The sequence below is a fragment of the Hibiscus syriacus genome, unplaced genomic scaffold (genome assembly GCF_006381635.1).
Source record: "Hibiscus syriacus cultivar Baekdansim isolate YM2019G1 unplaced genomic scaffold, ASM638163v2 tig00002237_pilon, whole genome shotgun sequence".
NCBI classification, from domain to species: domain Eukaryota; kingdom Viridiplantae; phylum Streptophyta; class Magnoliopsida; order Malvales; family Malvaceae; genus Hibiscus; species Hibiscus syriacus.
Window position 1 is genome coordinate 4298657 of NW_024061918.1, and position 16156 is coordinate 4314812.

The window sequence follows — 16156 nt, forward strand, 5'->3', positions numbered from 1 at the left end:
GGATAGTAATCAACGGAATTAATTTTCATGTTTGATTAATAAATTGATTAGAATTCTTTAAACAATTTGTTATTCGATTAATTCATTTGTTAGGTTAGAAAATTAGTGTTATTGAACTCATATTATATATTAATTGGTTTTAATTGGCCTTTAATTTTGACACCTAGACACTCATATTAATTATTCTTATCCGTAATTGGACTATAGGGAAATAATTTGATGATTCAATAATTATCTCTCTTTTGGTCTTAATTAAGAATTTGAATAATAATTTTGATGCATGTTGTTGAAATTGGGTATGTTTGAATCAAATATTTTTGACTTTTTCGGTAGTAATTCCAATCAATCAGAGGTAAGTAATTCGAATAGAATATTTTAAATTTAAATTTAAATTTTTAATTTTCGCAATTGAAGACAATCGGCAGATTAATTAGTACCGAAAGGGCGGTTTAAGGGTGCTAATCATTCCTTGACCGTAATCGAATCCTGAGCCCGACACATTTCTGGTAAAAAAGCAGATTAGGTAAGATGGTGTCCGACCCACCTAAATTCGTTTTAAAATGGTCGGTGGCGACTCTAACCCAAATATTTCAAGTTGAAGCCCAATTTTGGGACCCAACCGAAAGACGACTGCGACACTGCTGTTAAAGCAACTCCTCCATTTCAAGAAGATGATTGCCCACTGACTTTAGCAAATATCATTTGAAATACATTATTGACCAAGAATTTCAAAGATTGGTGACAAAGGTGATGGCCTTTTAGTACATGGAACCCAAGTTATTGTTCAGTACACCAGCTTTTATTTACAGTATATCTCAATTTGAATACTTTCTATTGCTTCTTAAATGAAACACTCAACATTCTGAACTGAACAACAAGGAATTATAACTTTGAATTTGTATTAGTGAAGAGGAAGAAAGAAGAAGAAGATGGGTTGAGGAAAAAATGGGGTTGGTTAATTGTAAATTTATTTGATTGGGAAACTATGGAGAAGAAAAGTGAAGAGAAAGAAAGAAGAAGATGGGGTTGGGTTGAGGAAGAAGATGGGGTTGAAGAAGAAGAAGAGCCGATCAAAATGGTCCAACTGTGGCGGTCAACGATCCATGTCAGCATATAACGGTTCAGTTGTGTTTTCTGTCATGCCTATTAACGGTTGTTAACGTCGAGTGACCATTTTGTAACAAATGATAACGTTAGTGACCAGTTTGTCAATTTTTAAACATCAGTGGTGAAAACGAACACAACCCCAAACATGAGTGACCATTGGCATAGTTTATCCTTTAATTTTTTATTTTTAATTATATGTTAATAAAACCATAACGAAAAATGTCATGTCAAAAAAATTATTAATGAAATAAATTAGAGTGATTAAAATAGGAGCAATTTGAAAGTTGAGTAGTTAAATTAAAAAATTTTAACTTTTGTACCAATAAAGGAGTAAAAATATAGTTGAGTGATGAATGATATAATTTACTCATAAAAAGATACAATGGGATTAAGTTTTTAACGACGATGTATCAAAATGAAATAAAAACTAAATGTTAAGTATGATTTGGAAAACTTAAAAGTTTAGATACTAAAACTGATCAAAGATAATAGTTTAGGTGTTAAACGTTTAATTTACCCTCAATAATATTATAGGGATAAAACAAAACAGCAAATGAGGAAATACAAATTTAAAAGAAAAAAAGAGAAGGGTGGCGTGGGGAGGAAGAAAAAAACCCTAGCGTTGCTGCTGCCCGACTCTTTGGTTCTTCTTGGTCGTTTCCTTGGCGAGCCTTTGTTTTTGACTAGTAAGGACCTCTCTGTTGCTCTTAACCCTTAATTAAATATCAAATGGCTCCTAGACCCTAAAACTTTCTTTGACGCCATTGGGTAAACCAGATTTAGATTTCGTTTAACCACCGTGGGTCAAGCAAACTCTTATTACCAGCATTGATTGCTTCGTCATTCATTGGTTGTTGTGTTAGGGCATATGGGTTCTGAAGAACTATCACTCATTTGCTGTGTTGACATAGAAATAGGATAGATTTATTAGCCCCATTCTGTTTAATGCATAGAAATGGACATCTATTTCTGATTTCTGCATGTTGATTAATTTATAGATCAGATCAAAACATAATTTAGGGTATGTTTGTTTCAGATATTTCATTTTATGGAAAATGTTTTCCTTAATTCCGGTGTTTGGTTGGGAAAAGGAAAACACGGTCAATGGAAAACAAACTACAATCAAAGGAAAAAAGGAAATAAAACACGGGAAAACAACTTACCGTTTATTTCTTGGTAAGTAATTTTCCTAAACTCACCGGTTATTTTCATTTCCCCAAATCACTTCCTCCTCCGATTCTTTCCTTCCAATTTCCATCCTTTCCCTTATTTTCCTCTTGATTTTTGTTCTCCTTCATCCTGGGCTACCTGCCACTAGGTAAAATTTTCACTTCTTTTCCTGAATTAGTGATAGAATCTTCATAATTCCATGTGATTATTATTTTGAAAGGGAATTCATTGTTTTTGTTGAAATTTGTTTGATCCACATAATGGATTTCAACTGTCTACGGGCTTTTGTTCTTTGATCTTCGTGATAATGATCGAAAAGATTAACCTTGGCACAATCACGACCATTCGAAGTTTCTTTTTCCGTTTCCTCAACCCTTTTTTTTTAATTTGATCGAAAGGACTTAGATTCCGTTGGAATTTTTTGGATCTTTACACCTACCAAACGGGGCATGTTCACTCGTATGGTATTGTTCGATTTGCTAATTGGTTAACAATTTTGCAGATAGTGCGCTTTTCGATGCTTCCCAATATGAATTTTTTGGTCAAAATGCTATGGAAGAAGTGATGTTTGGAGGTCTGGAAGATGGTGAAGAAGAAGCCCCTATATTTGCATACATTGAAGATGACGAGTATTGTTTGTTTGATAAAGGAGAGGTGAGATTTCATTACTTTGGTTACTAATTGAGCTGCTAATCCTTGTTTTGTTTGCAGTGACACTTCTGCATTGCTTTTGTAGCTACTTCTATTTTCCCTTCCATTATATTACGACCCCTAAAACTTAATCTGTGTTCGGATTTATTCTGGCCCTAGACCTGTCAGCGGGTTTGCTAAATCAACACCTCAAGGGATATCTAAATGCATGAAGTTGTGCTCGTAAAAATAAAGTTGCAATGGAACATATGATTCCTGCCTATATATGTTTTGTTTATTTATAAACGTTGCAGTGTGATGAATGTCAATAATTAGCCTTTCCCAGTAGCAGTTGTTTATAAGATTTGATATGCATGTTACCTTAGATGATATTGGTCTTTCCATTTTCACTTTCATACCTTATATGAACTAGTGTGAAACCGGAGAGAGGGGAGTTTAGAATTGTTGTTTTCAACAAGATGATCTTTCCATTTTTTTCATCTAAAGACTGGTTTGAAGATGGTTGTTTTACCATGGTGTTGGCAGATTGAATATCTTAGCATGCATATATTCATGTACTTCTGTAAATGTGCTTATTTGTTTGTTTTCTGTTGTTCTATTGCTACCTATTTTCCTTTTGTCTTTTCATGGTGATTGGATTTTAATATATCTCTTTTTTCCTGTAGTTGAATAGGGTTGTCGTTGGACCAAGAAATCCCGGAGTTATTGGTGATAAATCTGGTTCTTTTTCAAGGGAAAGTAAGTAAAACTAAGCCATATTTTATGCTTGTATACTGTGGTTATGATATGTATTAGATGAGTGAAACCATGTGATATCAGTTGATATTTGTTAAAAACAAACACTTTTATTCTATTTTTTGCTTGAAGATCTTGGGATCAGTTTAGTGTATATGATAATAATTTTATGTATATGCTCAAAAATTTAAGAGAAAAAAAGACATAAATGTGTATTATTCTATTTTTTTTCAACTTTAATACAGGAATTGGATATATTTAAATTTGAATATGGATTTAGATTAAATAAAAAATGGCAAGAGTCCTGTCAGATTAAATGAGTGCACGAAATATGATATTTTTAATTAGAAAAACCCATTAACAGTCGAAGCAAACTCAACATTAGTTGAGCCTACGAAAAAAGAAAACATGACATTATATAAAAAATCATACAAATACAGCATGAATACATGAACATGTCAAAATCTATACATCATAAACTATCAACTAATGTAAATTATATTAGTTAAGGATCGAAAAGATTAACCTTGGTACAATCAAGGCCATTCGAAGTTCGGTCAATACTGTGAACCTAGGAAGCACGGGGACGCTATAGTTGTGCCGTTTCAAGTACCCGATACGTCCCCGATTTGGGGACGACACGGGGACGGTTGGGGTACGTTTCGGGAACGTGCCACAATGGCAGGTACGATTAAACGACGTTAGGGACGTTTTACTGAGACTTGGGGGACGTTTCGAGACACCAGACGTCAACCAAACACACCACATTCTGAAAACGCACCGCATACTCCACCACAATGAATCAAACTCCGAGATCCGTATTCGAATCACGAAAAGAAATGCTTAAAACATCACAGGAAAATAATCAACACTAGAGAGATTAGTGGTTTTCGGATTCTAGGAGATTTTCTTCGTCTGAAATAAGCACGGTTTCCCCGCGGAGGGAGCCGTTTTTCCAATGAAAGCTGAGAGAGAGAGAGAGAGAGAGAGCGAGAGAGAACGGATTGAGAAACAGAGAAAGGAAAAGGAAGGCTTAGAAAAGTGGAAAAGAAAAAGGATAGGATAATTTATACGTTTTATAGCCAAATTTTAATGCTTTAGATGAGCTTTAATATTATTCATTAAATAAAAAATAGTTTATTGAGTAAACTTTTTTTGTATAAAAAAAGGAAATAATTGAAGAGGAGTTGTGAAGGAAAGTGGTTGTTGTTCGGTGGTTTAACATAAACACCTAGCCGGCCAAATATGCTTTTTTCCCCATTATAAAGATTAAAAAGTTGGATTCGTAATGGACTTGACTGCATTAGATACTCCAAAGTTACCGTACGGGTAATAAATCATTCTTTCAACTTTAAAAATCTATAATTCAATTCTCCAAACATTAGATCTAATTGGTAAAGTTTTTTCCTCATCATCACCATTAAATTTGGTATTAAAAAGTCATTCAAATTTGATATAGAACATAATCCAATTTCATCATCTAATTGGATTAATAATGAAGTTAAACATCGGTATTTATTTATTTTTTATTTTTTATATTATACCTTTTTTATTTTCTATTTTTTATTTTTATGATGCTATTTTTTATGTCTTCATCTTCTTGTCTTTTAATATTTTAAATTTTAATACTTTTAAATTTAGTATATTTTCAATCTTATTTATAATTAATTTTGGTCGTTCTCATTGTTTAACTTTCTCGGGATTATTTGACATCGTCTCGATTGATCATGATGGCTTTTATTTGTTATATTGTTTGATTTTGACTCTCAAATTGAATTAAAATATGCGATTTGCATTCATAAATAGTTTTCTCACGACACTCAACTTTAATTTGCAATTATTGATGATCTTTCAATATATTGATCTATTGTTGTGGTTCATGTTTCACTGTAATGAGATCTATTACCATCTATATTTTGTTTGAATTTTTAGATAGATGTTTAACATTTTCTTTGTATGATTTTAATTTAAGTGACTAATTTTTTGTGTCAATGGTTATATGAATCTTAATTATATGATTAATTTGTGATTGTAAACTTTTATTATAATTTTAGATTTTTTTTAAAAAAACTAACAGTTTATATTTACATCAGAAAATGTGTATATTTATTTTATGAATAATTTAAAATTATTTGACTTTATTTATGATTTTTTATATATATTTATAATTTTAAAATTATTTTATATGTCGTACCTTAACCGTCCCCGTACCCTGTAATTTTAAAAATTGACGTTTTCCGTCTCTGTCCCTGTATCCGTATCAGTGCAACATAGCTGTGAACAGCAGTCTGCAATGACTACTGCTCCATTTGAGACGAGAATGTGGGATAATTGATATAAATGCATAGGGATACTTAGCCATTAACATAGCATAATCCGGAAAAGGTATTATATTAATTAAACCTACATATGATATTAATTATGTGTTAAAATTTAATTTTAAAAATGCTAATAGATAAAGTATAATGAATAGTTCAAATCTAAAATTGTGTATTTATAACACAATCAACATAATTAATATATTTTATACAAATTTAATTTCGTGTAATTATACAAATAAAACATTTCATTTCAAAATTTTATAAAATAACTTGAAAAAATTAAAATGTAAATAACAAGAAAAATATAAAAATATATACATTTAAAAAAAAAACAAATTTCGTAAATTGTTTTCAGAAAAACTAACCAAACAGTGTAAAACATTTTACAATGCAACATCCAAATAATGCAATTGGTTTTCTGAAATTGGTTTTTCAGAAAAACAATTACAGTTAAACAAACAGACTCTTAATATCTTTCAAAAATCCTAATTTAGTAACCCTAAATAAAGATAGGGCAAAATATTATTGAGGCCCAAGCCCATTTAAAACCCTGAAACTTAAGACCTCTTTCTGTTGCCATTAGATGCATCGTTGCTCCTAGTAAACGAGAACCACAGTCCCCTTACCCTCCTTAACGGCGTGCGCCTCCGTATCCACCACACCCATATCCTTCATAACTCCCATAACCACAGTCTCCACCACCACAGTCGTATCGACCGTTTCATCCTCCAAAGCCGCTGTCACTTCTGCTTTTGTGTGATTTGGATTCTTCGACGTTAATATTGATCCAAACGTAGTGTTGGAGTTATATTTATCTTTTTAAATTTTTTATGTTTGAAAGATCATCACGCATATTTATGTTTAGACATGTATTGATTAGCATCACAAAACCTCTAGAAATTTGTATTTCATATGTTTAAGGTGTAATGATGAGTTTAGCATATAATGAAACATTGCTTCTTTTAACCATTGCTAGAACAAAGCAACGCCAGAGAACAAAAATGGAGAAACTTGAAGCTAGTTCAGAAGAACCCAAGCCCTGTAAAAGGAAGCTAGACAAAAGGTTGAAGTTATCATTAGCAAAGCCTTCTTTTCTTTTAACACTGGGAAGAGTCCACATTCGATGGGAAAATCGGCAAAGGATGTGTTACCTCTTGGAGAAACTTGTAAAGAAACATAATTGGGCCGAGGCAAGTGGAGTATTAAGCTTGTTGCTTAAGGGTACTTCCAATGATTGTTCTGCTGATTTGAATCGCCTCAAGTACTCGGTATGGCTGACTTCTACCTTGCCTAGTCGGAGTTTTGCATGTGTATATTTAGTCGTGATGTTAAAGTTTGATCTTGGCTATTTTTTGAGAATTTTTATTTGTTTTTGTTTGATTGCTTCTTTTACTGCATGCTCTTTGTAGAAGTATAGGTAAAATGCATTGAAATTGAATGAGCAGGTAATGTAAGAGTTTTAATGTTAATTCATTTTTTAATGAAAAAAATACATGATAATGTGTTAGAGATATTTTCTAGCTCAAGTATTTTCATATGCCCCTGGTTTCGGTAGAATTTTCAATGTCTTAGTGGTTGATACTTGTTCTTAAATCTTAATATTTATTATTGGCTTCTTATGTTAACAATATCTACTTATAAGAGGACCTGAAGCACTACATGATCAGAGAATGTATGGTTCAGGGGGGATCTTTAACTTCAGTTAATAGCTACAGAATGTAGATGCGTTTATATTATTAGTATTATTAATGTCATCGTCATCATTGCCATTTTTATTAATTTTATGTTTTTTTATCCATGGAAACAGTAAAAAGTGCTACCAATACAACTGATTCCAATTCACATATAGAATGTTATTTGTACATTGTATGTATAATTTGCGTTTTGGATATCTAGTGGATGTAAAATTGTTGATGTGTGTAATGAATGTTTTAGGTTTCAATTAGGCTTCTTAAGCACATAGATGGGGATCATGTTGACTTAAGAAGGATCAGGGATATCTATGAGATTTGGATGAACAGGATTAGGACGAAGACTGTCAAAGTAGAGGTATAGTTCGGCACATTCACATATAGTTAGTTCGCAGACTATCTGTTTATTAACATAATCTTTTCTGGTGAATAGGAGCAAATCGCACTTCATTTGGAGTTCATTTTTTTCTGCCTTACACATGGGAATCTTGATTGGGCTCATCAAGCTGCTTTAAGGTATTCTTGTATACAAAGATGATCTAGGGTTGATGCATGTAGATGCAGTGTATTTCTTTGCTTACTATTATCTACTTGTCAATCATTTACATACATGTATTTGTTACAAATCAAGCGAGAATAGGAATCTAGTAACTACTTTGTTTCCAAATAAACTCCCTCTTACTTTCTGACTATCAATAAAGAGTTGGCTTGCAGTGTTGTAAGATTGCCATTAAACAAATCACTTTTTGTAGTTGAGGGGAGTGTGCTAGCCAATCAGGTTTAATATCTTTGCATGGTGTAGGATGAATTTTTACAACACTTGCAATTCTAAGGGTTATTAGGGTTTTTGGTAAATTAAGTATTTGTTTTAGGAAAGGGAAAAATCAGGTTTGGTTGGCTAGCTTATAGAAGTGTTATGATCCTTGGTTATTGATCGCATCATTAGGCGATTCACAACTGATTCACACTGAAATAGGGGGCCATCTCCCTCACACATGTTTCTTGCATGGCATATCCTGCAAGAGTTCGACTCGTCAAATGGAGTTAACACCTTTTTTTCATTACCATAAGCTTTGCTAATAAATTCATCTATAACAAGAATCCTGCAAGGAAGAATAACATTGCACAGCAGATAGATCTAGCAGCAAAGCGATTTTTTTTCTCAACTTGCACGGCAGTATCTGTGATATACTAGATTTAGTTTAAAGAACTGGTTCCGTGATAATATGATAGTATTTTCGGTTCTGCTACATGGCATTATGCATCTCTGTTTAGACATAACAATGGATGGCTATTGCAAAAGAATTCTCCTAGTTTTCCATATTAGCTTTGTTGATACATTTGCGTTCAAGTTTTGTAATGATAATTATATGAAGATCAAGGTGTATTGTCTTTGGAATTTAATACATGAATGAATTCAATGTTTGAGTGACTTTCATGAAATTTCCTTTCTCAGCTTAATGAAAGAACGTTACTTCAGTGGCCATCCAATGTCATATTTGGTCATGGGCTTGACATTCTGTCAGCTTTGGTATTCCAATCTCACTGAAGAGGTTAAGTTGAGGGATTCAGACTAGGATTACTTTCCTCAGCCATCAAGCACTGCAGGATCAAAATTAAGCAATGAAGTTGTTGACTCAGTAGGGAATTATGCAGCTTATACTCATGACACTATTACTTCCCGATATGATTCAGAGACATCTGTCATGAATGATAAAAGAAACACACTGGTGGCTGATAGGAACCTACACAGAGACGTTCCTGTGCCGAAACATGTTAACGTTCAGAGTGCTGTTCATGTCTTACAAGAGGTTGAGCCGCTAGGCTCCTACCAAAACTCTGCTGACAATCAAGCTGGTTTTTATAATGATAGTGGCTATACATTTGATCCTTCAGTTTTCTCTGCCTTAGGTAAACTCTGAATGTCTTATATGTTTCTTTTAGTTGTTATGATAGTGCGATTCTTTATTTTTGGTATTCTTATTTGGATTTTGTTGTGAGATATTGAGCAATGTGTTGCCTATGTTTGGACATCTTATGCATATTCTGAATCAACTAAAAGTCTTTAGTGCTTAATGGTGGATTGTTCTTCCTTCCCCCCCCCCCCCCTAATTGTGTAGCTGATCATAATTCAATTGTGAACTAAATCGGAAACATGCTAGAGATTGAAAAATGAGGGGGGGTTGGAATTGGACATACAGACTGGACACTAGGAATCAAAGGGAAAACATAGAGTATGAGTCGGACAAATGAAGATGCTGTAACATATCACAATAGAAACATTGATGCACGTCTATTATAGTAAAATGTTCATTTTGTGTTGTTATTTGTTACTATTTTGCACATTCATCCTTGTTACCTGGTATAAGGACACTCCAATTTTTTTGTACATGTGACAAAAGTTAGATGACTTAATTATTTGACGGGTCAAATAACATATTTGCAGTTATAAAGAATGTTTACGATGCATTATGTGATTTTCTTACAAATCAACCATCACAAATCTTTTGGCTTTGATTATTAATATTGTTTCATTGTTCTATCTGACACCTACATCATATTGAAGAGTATCATGTTTCTTGTTTCAGAGGGTCTAGAGTCTTGGTTGATGCCCTTAAATCAAATAACATATTTGCAGTTATAAAGAATGTTTACAATGCATTATGTGATTTTCTTACAAATCATCCATCACAAATCTTTTGGCTTTGATTATTAATATTGTTTCGTTGTTCTATCTGACACCTACATCATATTGAAGTGTATCATGTTTCTTGTTTCAGAGGGTCTAGAGTCTTGGTTGATGCCCTTAAAGTTGCTGTATTCTAGTGAGAACTTTGTCTATTTTCACAGGCAAATGCTTAATAATCATTATAATGATGCTGTGAAGTATCTTCGGCTTGCTGTACAATGTGAACCCCCATTGTCAGCTGCCTTACTTCCTTTGGTACAGGTAAATTTTATCTTGCCTTTTCTCTTTTTGATTTATTTGAAACATATACAATATAAGCTGGACCATAACTATTCTTATAGAGATCACATGTAATCTAATAAAGCAAAGCAGGAACCATATGAGTTTTAGAGAATCGTATTACCTTTAGAGGATCGTAGTGTAATTATTAGGTTTGTAAAGAGAGGTGTCAATTGGGAGGCTGATAGTTTGGCCAAGGCGGGTATAGGATAATTTGTTTGTGTTTATTGTTTGGTAATTTATTGTTGTTTACAGGGTTGTGATTAGGATAGTTGTTGATCTGGTTGTAATATCCTGGTGATGTATGTGGTGTAATTCCTTTATAGCAATAAAATTTGAGGCACTCTTTTCCTCCTTCCAATGTCCATTGTGTTACTTTGTAGCTTGATGGTCATGAAGGGCTTTTTTATTGAGGCCTCTCCTTTCTATCCAAAAAAAAAAAAATATTCTCATTGATTCAAACACGATTTTCTGTTTGTTTGCTTTCTTGTCAATTTTATGACAGTTATTGTTGATTGGAGGTCAAGTGAATGAGGCTCTAAGTGAAGTCAAAAAGTTCTGTAACACTTTGAACACTGCTTTTGCATTTAGGTACTAATCTTCCAAATAAGTTTATTTTCCCCCTTTTCCTGTTTTCCCCATCTTCCCCTGTTTGCTGAGAAGAGAATTAAAATGGAAAATGTAATTCCGAAGATACCATATTTGATTTTGGCTTAATTCAGTTAACTTGATAAAAACAGAATACGTAAAATATGAACAAGTAGTGGCTAGAGGATCGTAATGATTATAATTCATGTATTTGTTGTGACCGTTAATTCTGCCGATGACAATTGTTTAGAGATTATATCATATCCGAATGTGTTCGTTTCATATGCTCTACCTGGAACCTGTATTTTTTGGAATACTTTGTTAATTTCACAGTGAAAAATTAATTTAGCCTTCAGTATGCTAATAATAATATCTACTGTTGATCCTCTTGCTGGCTTTTCATAACACTGGTGTTGATTTTCTGCAGATTGACGGCTAGTCTTTTAGAATACTTTTATTCTAACAACTCTGTCATGCTCTCTACTTGTTTCGAGGAGGTTTTGAAGAAGGATCCGACATGCTGCCACTCATTGGGAAGGCTTGTCAGCATGCATCAAAATGGTATATTATCGATTATCTTGCCTAGATACTAGATAGACACAGTGTTCACTTTATTTAGCAGTTGTTTCTATGTGTAGACACAGTGTTCACTTTATTTAGCAGTTGTTTCTATGTGACCATTCTTATCGTGACGCGTGGCTACCATCCATGGCCTATTAATTCTCATCACCATCTTTTGTTCCGCTTTCACTGCCTTACTACTTGATCGTAGATTCTCATGCATATATAAGTTTGATTTCAATGATCTTTTCAGGTGATTATAGTCTGGATTCTCTTGTGGAGATGATTGCTTTGCACGTGGAAGCCAGAGTCCGATACATGGAGGGAGTTTGCTTCATGCTTCCTCAAACTATATCAGTACGAAGAGGATAGACTGGCCATATATCTTGATAGAGATGAAGGTGAACGAAAAGCAAATCTCTCTATTTATTACAAAAGGATGCCACGAATGTTTACCGAGGTAAACTCGAGAAAAGCTTGGAGATTACGCTGCAGGTGGTGGTTAAAACATCACTTTGGTAAGCAGATGCTTGCGTCTGAAATCACGTCAGGCGCGTTCCTATTTCCCATCATGGAACAATGTTAACCCAAACCATAATGCTTTACTATTTATCTGAGATCACATACGAATTCTAACCCCATGTGATTCAGATAACTGCTTGACATTATTGTTTTGTCGCACATTCCATCCGCCACAGATTACGATTTTGTCACGTGAGATCGATAAATTTGATGTTTGTGTTGTTGTGGAACAGGGATGTTGGAGCTTTCAACTTACAAAGCAGCTTGTGCAGCCCATTTGTATGGTGAAGAATGCCATTATGCTGTGAAGGTTTACGCTCGTTTACAAGAACTCCATGATAAGGATCTCTGCGAATTCTTAAAATTACATGTGGAGAATTCCATCAGATTAAATCTGAAATTGCAAGAAAAACGAAGGTTCGAATAATTGTACATTTTTTTGGAGCTAAAATTCATAGCAGAAATTAAAAAAAAAAAATTGAATCGATAATTGAATATCATGATTCAAATCGATTGTCAAAGAAGTCCCATTGCTGATTACCCGGCCAAGAATTTCAGTAGGCTACAATTAGATTACTATTTAGTTGATACAATTAATTTATTAATCTTAAATTTATTTATTTTTTTCAAATCGGGTATCTAAAATGTTGGTCGAGATTTTTCGAATCGAGTTTGATATTTCCTAAAGTTAATATAAAAATAAATATTAGTGAAAATAATATTTAGTAAAATTTTTAAAACTTGTGAACGAAATTAATTCTAAAGGTAAAGGTTAATGATCTCTCGATTATAGGATAATATTTCATTGAGTCTCTCGACTATTAATAGTTATTAAATGGTCCTGTAAGTGTTGTTTTGTTGTGTCCCCTATAATTAAAAGTTATAAAATAATCACTCAATTATTCATATGTTATAAATTCGTTTTTTTTTGGTTAAAAAATCGGTGGTTGTCCGAGTTATACATAAACATATTGATTGATATATGATAAAAATATGATCCCAAAATTGTATATGGTGGATCAATTCTCCATTTGTCGAGCCATTGCTTAAAAGCAACAATGATGACAATAAATATCATTAAAATGTGATTTTATCATAACTCAATGAGCAGATTAACTTCTAGCTTAGACGAACGTTAATTTTTGTGATAAAAAAGACGAGTTTGGAACATACAAATAGTCTGATGACTATTTTACCTTTAATTTAGATAATTAGAATTCAATTTGGTTTAATTATTTTTACTATTCTATTTAGGTTTGGATTGAATTTTTAAAACTTAAAATAATTGTAGTTTTTTCGTTCAAAATGGATCCGAACTATATTTTTATTCGTTTTTATCTAAACCCCATTTAAAAAGGTAAAACAAAAAAATTTCTATAATGCCACTAATCTCATCCATTTGATAAAAAATTTCCTCGTAAATTTCATATTTTTATTTAAAAAAAAGAGTAAAAATCCGACCCGGTAAGCCGAAATGGCAGCATATAGAGCGGATGACGACTACGATTATTTGTTTAAGGTGGTGTTGATCGGAGATTCGGGTGTCGGGAAATCGAATTTGTTGTCGAGGTTTACCAGAAACGAATTTAGCCTTGAATCAAAATCCACAATCGGAGTCGAATTTGCCACCCGAAGTATTCGGGTCGAGGATAAAATCGTTAAGGCCCAGATTTGGGACACCGCTGGACAAGAAAGGTACATCTCTGAAACTTTTCTGTATCATTACTCCTATTTCTCGTTTACTTTGCTTTGTTTTGGTTAAATTTGAGAGATTTGAGGAAAATGAGGTGTTCTCTTTGTTGATGCAACTGCATTGAATTGCTATAATGCTTGGAATTTTGGAATTTTTTGAGGCTGTTTGGTTGCTGAGTAAAATGTAGGAGAATTATACGTATAAGGTTTTTTTTAATTATGAAAATTTGATGTATGAGAGGCAAGTTGGTGGTTCTAGTTTAGTGTATTGGTTTGATGAAATGGGTACATGCGGATTTTATTTCTTTGTTGGGTTGTTTGGTAGCTGAGAAAATGTGGGAATAAGTTGCATCAAGATTTTTTTTTTGTCTTCAATTATAATGCATGCTGATAGTGATTGGACTTTGGTTTTTGGTGAAAAACATGCATTTTTTTCTATTGGTGTATTGATTGAAGGCTTGAGCATATTTGAAAGAAAATTTTCTTGGTTGGCATAATGCAAACTTGATTTTACAAATTAGCTTGTTGTAGGTTATATACAAAATTCCCAAATTCTACTTTTCTTAAAAGTCATACTTGAATCATAGTTTTCTTTTTACAAAAATTGATCATTGTGTTCTTCCTTTCGTTCTAATTTTAAAGTTCTTTATGTTATTCGGAAATTTCAGACGTTTCTCAATGTCTTTCAGTTGGGATACATGCCTATATCTGTAACCTTAAATGGATGGACTTTTATGAAAGCATCTATACAAGTGTTCTAGGACGTGTATACGTTGTCGATCATGCATGAGACTTGAAGAAAGCTTGTTTTGCAAAATCAGATACTTTGAAATCGATCCATTTATGCATAGATACGTGATGTTTCTGTGGATATCTGTGTTGAGAACATGTAGAGCATGAAATGGATATGTTTGTCATGACTTGATTTGTTGCTGCATTCTTTTCTAGGTACCGGGCGATTACAAGTGCATATTACCGAGGAGCTGTTGGTGCATTGCTCATCTATGATGTTACTCGTCACGTCACGTTTGAGAATGTCCAAAGATGGCTAAAGGAGCTTCGAGATCATACAGACTCTAGTATCGTGATTATGCTCGTTGGTAACAAGGCGGACCTGCAACACTTGTTTGCTGTTTCCACTGATGATGCTAAGGACTTTGCCGAGAGAGAACACACCTTCTTTATGAAGACATCTGCCCTTGATTCTACGAACGTTGAGGATGCATTCACTGAAGTACTAACTCAAATATATCATGTGGTCAGTCGAAAAGCACTCGAAGGAGGGGATGATTGTAGAGTATTGCCAAAGGGACAAACCATCAATGTTGGTGGATCGAGGGATGATGTCTCAGCCGTCAAGAAAGACGGCTGCTGTACTTGATATGTCATTTCATTAGGTATAAGACTTTCCTCACTACCTTGTGATCCTTGAGCTTCCTCGAGAATCGACGTCGTAGTTGAAGAAAATTGTCTCCCCGGATATCCTTCGTTCAATTGATCTCTGCTAGTTTTTCATGATTCTTTAGGGTGTTCATCTTCCTTTTGTAATGTTCCATTTCACAGCTTTGATAGTTTTTGTTGTACTCGATTTCTTTACAACACATAGTTTGTTCAGACAGGTATAGTTTCAGTAATTTTAAATGATTTTTATTAATTGTGGATATTTTTTTGGATAGTACTCAACTATCACTTTTGTTCTATTTTGATCAACTAAATATTTTTTCAAATCATATCTAATATTTCGTTTTAGTTACTCATCATTAAAAAATTAATAGAATTGTTGTGACATTTTATTTTTTTAAGTGATGATGTGATATTATTTTATGGTGACATGTTGTTAGTATCATTATTAATATTTTAATAATGGGTGATCAAAATAAATTCAAAACTAAATATTAAGTATAATTCTGAAAAAATAATTAGGTGATCAAAATGGAACAAAAGTATAATTAGGTGATCAAAATGAAAAAATCACGTATAACCAATATGGAGAGAGCAGACGAGAGAACGGATCAAGAGCATGATCAACTAATTAGGAGTATGAAAAATATCAAAGCATCAGAGGTAGTGGAGAGCAGTTTGGCAACTGGAATGGAAGTGGAGGATCTGGTGAATACCACAATCGGCAAGGAGGATTTGGCGAAGCCTTC

At 33.3% G+C, this 16156-nt stretch overlaps 1 protein-coding gene, 1 long non-coding RNA gene and 1 pseudogene across 2 annotated transcripts in view; all 3 read left to right on the forward strand.

Moving 5' to 3' along the window:
* LOC120142295 overlaps positions 1-4890 on the forward strand; it is a 29259-nt gene extending 24369 nt beyond the window's left edge. The window contains exon 4 of the long non-coding RNA XR_005517832.1: positions 4681-4890. This is a non-coding gene — a long non-coding RNA (uncharacterized LOC120142295). The remainder of the gene's footprint in view (positions 1-4680) is intronic.
* A 2029-nt stretch (positions 4891-6919) lies between these two features.
* Positions 6920-12741, forward strand: LOC120140137 (annotated as a pseudogene).
* A 918-nt stretch (positions 12742-13659) lies between these two features.
* On the forward strand, positions 13660-15632 carry LOC120139255 (ras-related protein RABA1f-like). Its single transcript, XM_039154551.1, has 2 exons — positions 13660-14009; positions 14955-15632. The coding sequence occupies exons 1-2, from the start codon at positions 13789-13791 to the stop codon at positions 15385-15387; spliced, it is 654 nt and encodes a 217-aa protein (XP_039010482.1). The 5' UTR covers positions 13660-13788; the 3' UTR covers positions 15388-15632.
* Positions 15633-16156: the final 524 nt, after the last annotated feature.